Source organism: Pelophylax lessonae, assembly GCF_965119305.1.
Source record: "Pelophylax lessonae genome assembly, chromosome: 2".
Lineage (NCBI taxonomy): Eukaryota > Metazoa > Chordata > Amphibia > Anura > Ranidae > Pelophylax > Pelophylax lessonae.
In genome coordinates, this window is record NC_138769.1 from 332,143,638 (window position 1) to 332,156,165 (window position 12,528).

Sequence of the window (12,528 nt, forward strand, 5' to 3'; positions counted from 1 at the left end):
ACACACAAGCACAATGAGACCCCCACAGGGATAGAACTGAACACAGGCAATGGATATAGGAAGAACAGAAGGATAAAACCTGAACAGACCACTGCTGCTGCTGCCTCGATCGGTGCACCCAGGAAAGAGGAAGTGATGAAATCAGGGCGCTCTATTAAAGCCTATGGAAGGCTACAAGAAAATGGCCGCCCGCAGTGCAAACATGCAGCCGGAGCGAGCGCAGTCAAAATGGCGCAGTTTGGCGCTGAAACCGCCGCTCCCCCAGTACTGTGAGAACCGCAGTATACACTACACGTCAAAAAACATGGCGGATCGCCGCAGCGATCGCTGTATTGTGCCCAAACATGACAAAAACATGCCCCACAGACAGTGCCGCACAGCCCCCCCCACTGCAGCCCACAGAGTGCAGCCAGAGCGATAGGGAACTAAACAGTGTGAACAGAGGCAGGTTACACAGTCCCAGACTGACACCCCCCCCAACAGACAGGTCCCCACATAGATACACTTACCTCCTAATGGCGTGGGAGACCCGCACAGGCGAACAAGCCGCTGCACATGAGGCAGGGAGAGTCGCATCCAGGACGCACAAAATCGGGGTTAGGAAACCGCACAGCGTCCAGTGAGGTAGCCACCTCACCAATCATCCCTGCACCGAACAGGGATGGGTCGTTCACTGCGCCAGGAGCGTTACCTGGCTGAACGCTCGAAGGCAGGCTGGGAAGCCACTGACCCACAACCTGCGACCAGGGGGATCAGCCCGAGACCCAGCCCGCACGAATCCTCTTCATCAGAAGAACTAACTAATGCTGACAAAAAGAACAGCTAAGTAAAGAGAGAGAAAAAACTCAAACAAAAAATCAAAAAAGAAGAGAAAGGCTGAGGCAAAATGCCCCAGCATAGAGAGATCCAGCTACTCCTGACAAACTAGACATTGAAACTGAGATATGGATGCAGGAAGTAGGAGGGTATTGACTGAGGGGACCACCCCCTGGGGGTGGGATATGTTAAAAGCTTTAATGTTAACATTCTGTTGCCTAGCTACTCCTTCGGAGCAAAGTCTAATACCCATTGTGACGAATATGAAGATGGCGGCGACTGTCGGAGGACGTAAGAGAAATAGATGCTTGTTTATATGTATACGGGTTTACAGTAATCTCTAGGCAAAAAAAATGCAGCTTTTTAACCCCTTAACACCTAAAACAAATCTAAATGCCCTAACCACAATTTTGCAACTTTGACATGCGTTTGTAAAACTGTACATATCGCCACAACTATTTTGTGCATCCAGGTGGATTATAAAAAAAAAACTTAAATAGCTGTATATTACTTGGTACTACCAAAACCTTCCACCAAAGAACAACCCAAATTAAATTCTCCTGCTCCTGACGATCGCAGCAATACCACTTATGTGTATGTTAGATGTTGTGTGTGCCTGCAGTACAGCCCAAAAACAATAGTGAGCATTTGGTTTTGATTTTTATCCTACCTAAAACACACTGACACTATACCTGGCACTGATACAAATACAAAGTTAAAAAATAAATAAATAAAATATACTTGCCCTGACCCAAACACTAACCCTGGCACTGACCTAGGTGAAACCGTGATTTAGGTTTTTTTTTTTCTACACTTTCTCTGCAAGGAGAGAGAGATAGGATGCATCTCTTTCCTCCATTCGAAGACAAAGGAAACACAGGGACGGGCTTCACAGTGACTGATCACTGTGATAGCCAACTAGAGGCTATCACAGCGATCAGGTGACGCAGAATCAGGAGTCCTGGGTGCCAATCATTAATATGGGGCCCACAGTGGGACCCTGGTCTCTGATGTAAGCGTGTCATGTGGAGTGCTCCAAGCACAAAGAGAGATACTCAAATATGCGGCCCCACAGGAAAGCGCAGTCCAGTAAGGGCGCATTTGTGTTAGGCCGGCGTGAAGGGGTAAAGGTGTGCAAAAATTTAAAGAAAAAACTGCCCAGTAACAAGTGGTTAACCTTTATTTTGCCCATAGAAACAAGGAGGCTACAGGCAGTCAATATTTTTGTTACTTACACTCCCCTGCGACCCTGCTCTACTGCCTGAGATTTCTACGAAAGTCAGAACTTTCTGTGTACGGTCCCTCAAAATCATTTAAGCCTGGTGATTGGCTTCTCAGGCACTGAGAGTGTTGTATTGTGGAGAGGATACAAGTGTCACATGCTGCCTAATGTAGAGAAATACTGGTGGTTTCTTGAGCAGTCTGCAAACAAATTGGAGAAGCGGAAGAGAGTGGGAAAAGTACTGGGGGCTACCTAGTTGCATTGCCTAGTATAGGCAAGAGACAAATATGCATTACAATTGCTAACCATAGATTTACTGCCAAATATAAGCCTAAATCAAAGTGTTTATAGTGAAATGCTTACCTCTAGGGGCAAATAGGTATGTTTCTGTTCCTGACCGACTTGCAAGCAAGGGAGATGTGGATATTTTAGCTGCAAGCTGTATTTCTGTTTGAAGTACTGAGCAACTGTGCACTCCATGGCCTGACCATTCTCCAGCTGCAATGGGAAACTATAAAGAAGCACATAATGACATAAGATGCTGCTTTGCAAAGGAGAGCGACTTTAAAGTGATATTAAAACCAAAAATTTAATATATATATATATACAGTGGGTACGGAAAGTATTCAGACCCCCTTAAATTTTTCACTCTTTGTTATATTGCAGCCATTTGCTAAAATCATTTAAGTTCATTCTTCTTCCTCATGAATGTACACATAGCACCCCATACTGACAGAAAAACACAGAATTGTTGACATTGTTGCAGATTTATTAATAAAGAAAAACTGAAATATCACATGGTCCTAAGTATTCAGACCCTTTGCTCAGTATTTAGTAGAAGCCCCCTTTTGATCTAATACAGCCAGGAGTCTTTTTGGGAAAGATGCAACAAGTCTTTCACACCTGGATTTGGGGATCCTCTGCCATTCCTCCTTGCAGATCCTCTCCAGTTCTGTCAGGTTGGATGGTAAACGTTGGTGGACAGCCATTTTTAGGTCTCTCCAGAGATGCTCAATTGGGTTTAAGTCAGGGCTCTGGCTGGGCCATTCAAGAACAGTCACGGAGTTGTTGTGAAGCCACTCCTTCCTTATTTTAGCTGTGTGCTTAGGGTCATTGTCTTGTTGGAAGGTAAACCTTCGGCCCAGTCTGAGGTCCAGAGCACTCTGGAGAAGGTTTTTGTCCAGGATATCCCTGCACTTGGCCGCATTCATCTTTCCCTCGATTGCAACCAGTCGTCCTGTCCCTGCAGCTGAAAAACACCCCCACAGCATGATGCTGCCACCACCATGCTTCACTGTTGGGACTGTATTGGACAGGTGATGAGCAGTGCCTGGTTTTCTCCACACATACCGCTTAGAATTAAGGCCAAAAAGTTCTATTTTGGTCTCATCAGACCAGAGAATCTTATTTCTCACCATCTTGGAGTCCTTCAGGTGTTTTTTTTAGCAAACTCCATGCGGGCTTTCATGTGTCTTACACTGAGGAGAGGCTTCCGTCGGGCCACTCTGCCATAAAGCCCCGACTGGTGGAGGGCTGCAGTGATGGTTGACTTTCTCCCATCTCCTGACTGCATCTCTGGAGCTCAGCCACAGTGATCTTTGGGTTCTTCTTTACCTCTCTCACCAAGGCTCTTCTCCCCCGATAGCTCAGTTTGGCCAGACGGCCAGCTCTAGGAAGGGTTCTGGTCGTCCCAAACATCTTCCATTTGAGGATTATGGAGGCCACTGTGCTCTTAGGAAACTTAAGTGCAGCAGAAATCTTTTTGTAACCTTGGCCAGATCTGTGCCTTGCCACAATTCTGTCTCTGAGCTCTTCAGGCAGTTCCTTTGACCTCATGATTCTCATTTGCTCTGACATGCATTGTGATCTGGAAGGTCTTATATAGACAGGTGTGTGGCTTTCCTAATCAAGTCCAATCAGTATAATCAAACACAGCTGGACTCAAATGAAGGTGTAGAACCATCTCAAGGATGATCAGAAGAAATGGAAAGCACCTGAGTTAAATATATGAGTGTCACAGCAAAGGGTCTGAATACTTAGGACCATGTGATATTTCAGTTTTTCTTTATTAATAAATCTGCAACAATGTCAACAATTCTGTGTTTTTCTGTCAGTATGGGGTGCTATGTGTACATTCATGAGGAAGAAGAATGAACTTAAATTATTTTAGCAAATGGCTGCAATATAACAAAGAGTGAAAAATTTAAGGGGGTCTGAATACTTTCCGTACCCACTGTATATATATATATATATACACATACATACATACATACATACACACACACACACACACACTGCAGCTTACCAAACCTTAAATTAGTGGCTGTATTCATTTTTTTTTTTTCCTTTATTTTCACCTGGTGATAAAGCCAGTAAAACTTCCTGTCTTAGGGTGTCTCGGATTAACGTGAAGAACAGACAACCTTGGACTGCCACTTTGTTGGTCTCGGGAGAGGGTGGCATTCGATGCAATAGCAGATTTAGAAGGATTTGGCTAGCAAATGAAAACTGAACTTGAAATAACATTTTTGGGAGAGTTACAGTAAGTTTTTCCTTCTGCAATAAACATTTTACATAAAAAATTAAAAGCTGACCAACAGGACTTATTGGCCTGATTGCCAGGTAATGATAAAAAGAAAAAGCAAACACAGCCACCACATCTATGAACTGGTGAAATGCAATATACTACCTTTTTGGTTTTGGGTTTAGATGCGTTTTAAAGACAAATATATTAAAAAAACATTTTACAGCAGCAACAACAATTTGCTGAATTGTAACACAGAGAAAAATTAGACTATGCAAAAAAATCTCACTCTCCATCACACACTATCCATAGCAAGCATAAGATTGATTGCTGAACACATGCTTGTTCAAAGCCAGTGAATCAAGGTGTCATAGGACTTGTACTTTTCAAACACAAGTTCCAACAAGATTTAAAGTGATTGTAAAGTTTTTTTATAAAAAACCTGTTATACATACCTGGTTCCTGTTCGCTGCTCCTGGCCCCTCTCTGTTGTTGAGTGCCCCACAGCAAGCAGCTTGCTATGGGGGAACCCGAGCCGAGCTGCAGCTTCATGTGTACATTCAAAAAAAGGGCTGCTGTTTGGCCCCACCCCCTTGCTCCTGATTGGCTAATTGACTGATTGACAGCCACGGGATGCAATGGCACTGTTGCTGTGTCTCAGTCATATAGGAGGGAGAGTCCCGAACGGCCGAGGGACTCGTGGACAACGCTGGACAGAGATGGGGTTCAGATAAGGGGTGCTGGGGAGGCTGCTGCACAAAGAAGGCTCTTTATCTTAATGCATAGAATGCATTAAGATGAAAAACCTTCTGCCTTTACAACTCCTTTAAGCCCTGTACACATGGACTGAATATTGGCCCAAACCGGGCGACATTTAGCCCGTGTGTACAGGTCCTGGTCCAACAAAAGCCGATTTCACGACGGGCTTCTGCCGAACAAGTAAGCTGGAAAACTAGCAGCTGATCGGCAAACCAGTGTGTTATAGTAGGGGGGCTGGCGGCCCCCTCTCAGTACAGCGATCTCCCCACTTTGCTACTGTGTTCTAACAGTGCATAGTTAGAATAGCAAGATCCTAATTTTTTTTTTGTTCAGCCTGCTGGTTTGAACGAGAAAAAAAAGAAAAAAAAAAATGAGCGTGTGTACCAGGCATTACACTGTCTCCATCGACACATCTAAAACAGACATTTCTGTTCCATCCAAAACCTTTGTTCCACCCTAATGGCAGCAATGATCAGTTGCAAATGATTTTATATATTCGTCCTCCCATGTGCCCACTTTTGTACCAATACGGCAGCTTAAAAGCTCCTAACTGCTAAAATTTTAGCCTGTCTGCATATAACAAGATTTGAAGGTTTAGTTCATCTTTCGTATCAGATTATTTTTAGCATATTAGTGCATAATGAAGCCTTTTTTTTCCCCAAAACCTTTTCTACTTTAATATCCCTCAGTTTTCGCCCTCCCTGGCCACAGTGAATGCATCTGGTTTGTTCTCCATTTCAAAAGATGCACCCCAAGCCCTGGGCATCCTGCATCTTCCATGAGACAATCTAATAAGCTGCAGAGACTTACCATTCCCTGATGCAGAGGGCAAGAGCAGACCTATGACTGACACCAGTGTGCATCAGGGGCAGGCATCCAGCCTATCCTGACCAGATACCAGCTAAAATTTCTGAATGCAAGGCACTTAAAAATGGGTAGGATGGGCCTCGCCTGGCACTTAACCATAACTTTTAGAAACCTTGATATATGGGATTTTCAACTTGCCTCTAAAATCCTAACAATCCATAACAAGTGTCAAAGAAACAACGTGGACAGAAATGGGAGACAAGATACCCACCACTAGCATACCTCAGTTTTGTGGCAAAGCAATAGAAGAATGGATCACAAGACAGAGGGTTCTTTACTCAACTTGAAATTATTTTTTTATTTTATTTTTTTATTACAGGCAGGTTTAAAAATCATCTTTAATTGTTCATTAAGGAACACAGAATATCCAGAGATAACAGACATCCCAAAGGAGGACCAACTAAAGGGTCAAAAAAACAGCAATCACCAACAAGCCCACAGAAAAACAGTGAAAACACAATTTGACAACCTGCAGATCTAAGACCTGCCTCAAGGAGCTTACATCAAAATCTGGCATCAGCCAAGACCTGAGCTTCCACCCGGTGTGTGTGTGTGTGGCCTTCAGGAATGTTGAAAATAGCATCACTAAAGCCCCGTACACACGTACCGATCGTCGGCCGAACGATCGGCCGTCTTTTGTCCAGGGCTGTCGTGCCTGTTGAAAACTGCAAAAGACTGCACACGAATTTTGTCGGCCAACAACAGCCGACTGCAGAAGTGATGTCATGTGATGGTTAACTTTCCTTGTCTTTTTTCTTTTCTGAGCATGCCCAGTCTTGCTAATCAGCTGTCTGTCGGCCAAAATCTGTACTGACTGGCGAACAATCGGCCGTTCTGGTGTTGGCCAACAAAGATTTTAATGCCTGCACGACAGATTCTGTTCGGCCGAAAATGCGCTGTCGGAAGCATCATACTAACAAGCCTACAATTGGCCGTTAGCCAAATATTTACGGCCGACAATCTGTACGTGTGTACTGGGCTTAATGGAAGAAATGGTTTACAGATAAGACACAAACAGCCCTAGCAATGTCCAGGCAATGGAGGGAGATCTGCTTAGGATGTATGGTAACAGGACAGAGATGGGAGAATAGCCTGATTAAGGTGGAAGTCACACACAGAGGGGGGTCACCTTGCCTGATGGAAACTGTTTGCTGGTGTCCAACTCCCATGTAAGCAGCATTATAACCCAACTGTGTCTGAACATCCTGTTTCCCTTAATGAATGATTAAGAAAAAAAAGATGATGCTTCCAATAAAAAGGATTTCATATATTCACATACAGCAGACGTTAAGACTGCTCGCAACTGCTGTTTAATATATACATATCAGTTTCAATTACTCTTTTGAAAAGGAAGGACTATGTTAACCACTTGCCGACTGTTCACGTTGATGGTACTGTGGCAAAGTGGCTCTTGTAGGTCTGGCAACGTAGACCTACGTCGGGCGCGATCACGGCTCGCAGGGCGCCCACCCCACGAGCCGATCCTGGTCTGATTCGGCAGAGAACCGATCAGTCACCAGATACATACCAATGATTTTTGGTCTGGATCTGGTGATCGGTTCTAGCCAATGGCATCATGTCCCCTGCCTGTGTAATATAAACACAGGCAGGGGAAGTGATGTAACATTCGCTCCTTGAGCCCTTTCGGTTCCAGGAGAAGACAGAGAGACATCTAAAACGTGAGTTCCACCAAACACTACACTAACACACATAGGCACATTTAACCCCTTGATCACCCCTGATCACCCCTGATCACCCCCCCAAACCCTTCACGGTGAACACCATATACAGTGGTATACAGATCTTTTACTGATCACTGTATTAGTGTCACTTGTGACCCTAATTTGCGCTTGCGTTAGGCCCAAATAGGGTTAGGGCACCCGCCATCTATCCCCTAATAAACTTTTAACCCCTTGATCTCCCCCAGTTAACCCCTTCACTCCCTATCACACAGTGCACTAATATATACAGTATATCAGATAACTACTGATCACTGTATTAGTGTCACTTGTAACCCTAATTTGCGCTTGCGCTAGGCCCAAATAGGTTTAGACCACCCGCCATTTATCCCCTATAAAGGTTTAACACCTTGATCTCCCCCAGTTAACCCTTTCACTGCCCTGTCACAGTGTTCACTATATACAGTGATTACCGATCACCGTATTAGTGTCACGGGTGACGCTACTTAGGCTAGTTAGCGTCAGGGTCCCACCACACCACCGTTCTTTAGCGTCAGAGTAGGGCTGAATGATAGTCGTGATGATATCAACTATCGTTCTGCAGCCGTAGGCGATAATATCGCCGAGGTCACGATATTTGCATAGGCAGGGACGAGGAGGACAGGAGGACTCACAGACTTCCGTGTTAGGCAGGGAGAAGTCGGGACACTTCAGCGGTGAGCATACACTGACTCACTCGGGCACTGCAGCCCGCCCCACACGTTCGGTGAGTCTCACTCTCCGCCCTAGTTTTCTCAATGGCACATTCAGGGAGCCAATCACGCCGTGATTAGCTGCACAGCTAACCAATCACGCGTGCCTGCACACCTGATTGGTTCCGCTGTGCCGCTACTCACAGCGGAACCAAGATGTCCAGATGCCTTAAAAAATAAAAAAATAAAAAAATTACATAAGCAAAAAAGCAGATTCTTTCTGCTGTTGATTTGGCAATAGTTTACAATACCCAAACCTATAATGATCTACATCAGCAGACTTCAAAACTCTACTGGAACCTTTAGATATGTCCCCTACCAGAAGGAAAGATACCAGAAATAACTGTTTAAATGACCCTACCGAATTATCAATAGCCTCATTGTTTTGTCAGAGATGGCCGTCTATTGGAACACTATGAATTTACGCATCACTTAAATTGTGAGCTTTTACTTCCAGATCTTTCATCCACTATTATGTGTCTAACTGAACAGCAGTTCTAGGATGAACCCTACCTTACATTGGCTTTAAAGAATTTAGGGAAAACAAAATCGTTTTTTTTGTGTAAACCTATGCTTTTTTTATTTAAAGTTTATAAACGTTACTTTAAAAACACGGCAAGTGGAAGCTATACTTACATGCAAATATAAAAATAAGGTCTCGACTTTTATTTAAATATCCGGCACAATTTTGATAACATGATTAGTATGAAAGATATGAACTGATGCACAGTAAGTCCCGGTTCACATTTGTGCGATGCGGGAACGCTGTGAATATGCAGCGTGAACCCGCATCGCATCCGCACCCCTGGCAGTTCACACTGCCATGTGCGATACGCAGGGGGTGTCAATTAAACGTTAACCACACCCCCAGTTGTGATCGCATATCGCAGTGCGATCTGCAATTTCGCACAGAATCGGATCGCACTAGTGTGAACCACTATGCGATACGATTCTGCTGCAGATAGAAAAAAAGGGTCAGGTGTGAGTTTAGTGCGGATGCGGTGCAAATTCAGCCATACACAGTGTACACAGGCTGAAATTTGCACCGCACATGAGATCGCATGTAATTTAGGAGCAGTGCACTCCGAATTACATGCGATCTCCGTGATCGCACTAATGTGAACCGGGGCTAAACCACAGAAGCTGCTCTAAAAATTTAACTAACAGAACCACGGCTTAAGGATATTCAGTAACAGAATTCAAGTTCTCAACACGAAAAGGTATTTTTTACCTTAATCATATCTTTGCAAGGTAATTAAAGTTCCACTGTCTGTTACCCACCTTCTCCCCCTCCCTAACACTTAGGTTAAGTTCACACATGTCCGGCTGTGGTTTGCAGTCAGTTTTTAAAAAGGAGTTCAGTGCATATTTGTTCAGTGGTTTAGGTGCAAATTTGTACTTGAATTCACACCTGAACCGGACCTAAAATTGCACAGGATTGCTTCTGTCAAAATCCAAGCTGCGCTGTCTATGGACGCACACAGCCTGGCTCAGAAGTATTCCCCTGCTATGAGGGCACACACAGAAGAGTAGAGAGTGCTGGTGGGGGGCTCCAGAACAAGAGATAAAGAGCCACATTGTGAAATACCACTGAACACAGCAGACATATATATATATATATATATATTTTTTTTTTTTTTTTTTTAGACAAAAAAGTTTTGGCTTTACAATCACTTTCAACTAAATGTATCTCACTGCTAAAGAATTGAGAGCCTTACGTCTGGTGGCTTGCTGGTCTTCGAGTAACATTACACACTCTGTACTTTCTCTTCATCTGACCGCAATGTGTAACTTCCACTTTCAAACCTGCATAAAAAAAAACTTGTGTTGTATAGCTGGTGCACAATACAAATACAGACAACTGTGAAATCTAGGAAGAACGTATTTTACCTCTTATTTCTTTGGTGAATTTTACACGCTGAGAATCTGTCAGTGGTTTGGTCTGTTCATTGATATTCTGAACATCTAGTACTTCACACATGAACTCAATTACAGGCTGAGCACGGTAAAAAGCAGTTGCAGAAACTGAAAATAAGGAAAAAAGAACCCATTACTACACATGTATATTAACACATTTTGAAACAATATTAGACATGAAGTGGATGAACTTTAAAGTAAAGTTATTCACCAAGACAATAGCATAATGATCTGTCTGGAGCACAAAGGGCTGTCAGAAATAGTTCAACACAGTATCATCATGCCGAGTCCCTTAATAGATGAAAATTAAGCAACCTAGGGTTACCCTGCTGCCTACAGGAGAAATTGACACTAGGCACAATGCAACTGGAGGCCTGCCCCTTTAGGGCTTTAACTCCTTCCTGTTCAGTTTTACTTTGTGTCCTTAGGAGAATGGTTGTTGCAATTCTGCACAAAATATATATCAGAAGAAGAAAACTGAATTTTTTTTTTCAAATACCAGCTACTACTGGTAGATTCAGGCTCTCCAGTTAACTGACAAGATCAGTTTTTTCCCAGTATAATCTGCGAAAAGTCCTGTCCTGCAGTGAGCAATGACAACCCATCTGTGTTCCAGTTGGCACAGAACATTGCTATTCCGGTCAGGCCATTTTATTAAGAGATTCCTTGTAGAAGTATCTGGATCAGAGCTGCGGCAGTTCCCTGCCCCAACCTCTGAAGACCCACCATTGTGAGGGACTAGCAGGCTTACTGTACTGAAAAAAAATTCTCCCTTTTTTTGTACATAAGGCTTAATTAATTTTTTTTTTTTTTCCACAGCTGCCAGTTCAGACTGGGCAGTACGTGAAAGGAATGGCTCTTATTTCTCCTCAGCACCAACGCACTGACAGTGGGTCCCGTTCTTTCCGAACCGGATTTATTTACTCCCCATGTGGGCTCTTTGGAGTTACCATGCATCATTCGCTACTACTCTGCATATTGCTATTCCAACTTCACATGCATCCTCATATCGTTTTCAGACATATGCACCTACTCCTGATGAATGGGCATACAGGGACCCATGAAACGCGTTGAGTTCCAACTATGCTTTTACTCATTGTACAAATTATTCCTATTACAATAACATATTTACCTTTTTTTGAGTTCTGATGATGCTTTTATTCATTATGCAATGTACTCCTACTTCATGACATGACTACTACTATGCATTGTTTGATGTCTGGAATTTATGTACCCTTCTGTATATCTGTTACAGTGATAACTATCTGTGATAATTTTTAATCAATAAATATGTATTTTTTATTTCATATGACTCAGGTGTGCACCTCATATAAAGTCCCACAGGGCAACCCTTCCTTTTTGTTCAACGCACTGACATTCAGTTACAACTGCTAAGTCTGCAGCAACAAGTGGCCACACATCCTGCGGTTTAATCTCTGGTACAGCTCTGGTTCAGGTCCTTGAGTATTCCTGGGGGATTTTGGTAGTAACATTGTTTCAGAGATAAGCAACCATTTTGCCAAGTTTTAGTTTCTTTTTAAATAGAGGCTGTAGAGTCCACTTTACACTAAAAGAGCACAGTTTGTATCTTTGACAATTCAAAAAAAGAATTAAAAAATAAATAAAAAACGGGATTCTACTGTTCCTTTTTCTAAGCATCTGGACTCTGTTCTCATTAGCACTGAAAGTTCAATACAAAAGGGTTTTCTCCACATCCTTTATTCCATGATTTTCTATACAAAGATTGTAAACACCCAGACAAACAGTTCCTGTTCTATAAACCGTTCCTGGAGGATTTGCCAGGAATGAAATACTTCTCCCCACAGTCAGCCCACCAGTGTCTCGCCTTAAAGGGGTTGTAAAGTCAGATGGCTTTTTATCCTAATGCATGCTATGCAATAAGATAAAAAGCCTCCTGTGTCCTGCAGCTCCCCTTAGCCCCCCTAATACTTACCCTAACCCCCTCTATCTAGCAATGTCCTCGAGTGACTC

The 12,528-nt window shown here is 43.3% G+C and overlaps 1 protein-coding gene across 1 annotated transcript in view; it reads right to left on the reverse strand.

Annotated features, from left to right (window-relative positions):
• Positions 1-12,528, reverse strand: part of LOC309545130 (protein argonaute-4) — a 149,645-nt gene that overhangs the window by 60,926 nt on the left and 76,191 nt on the right. The window contains exons 6-8 of the mRNA XM_082244260.1: positions 10,510-10,644; positions 10,338-10,425; positions 2,402-2,549 (exon numbers count right to left, since the gene is read on the reverse strand). Coding sequence (XP_082100386.1) covers positions 2,402-2,549; positions 10,338-10,425; positions 10,510-10,644 — 371 coding nt within the window. The remainder of the gene's footprint in view (positions 1-2,401; positions 2,550-10,337; positions 10,426-10,509; positions 10,645-12,528) is intronic.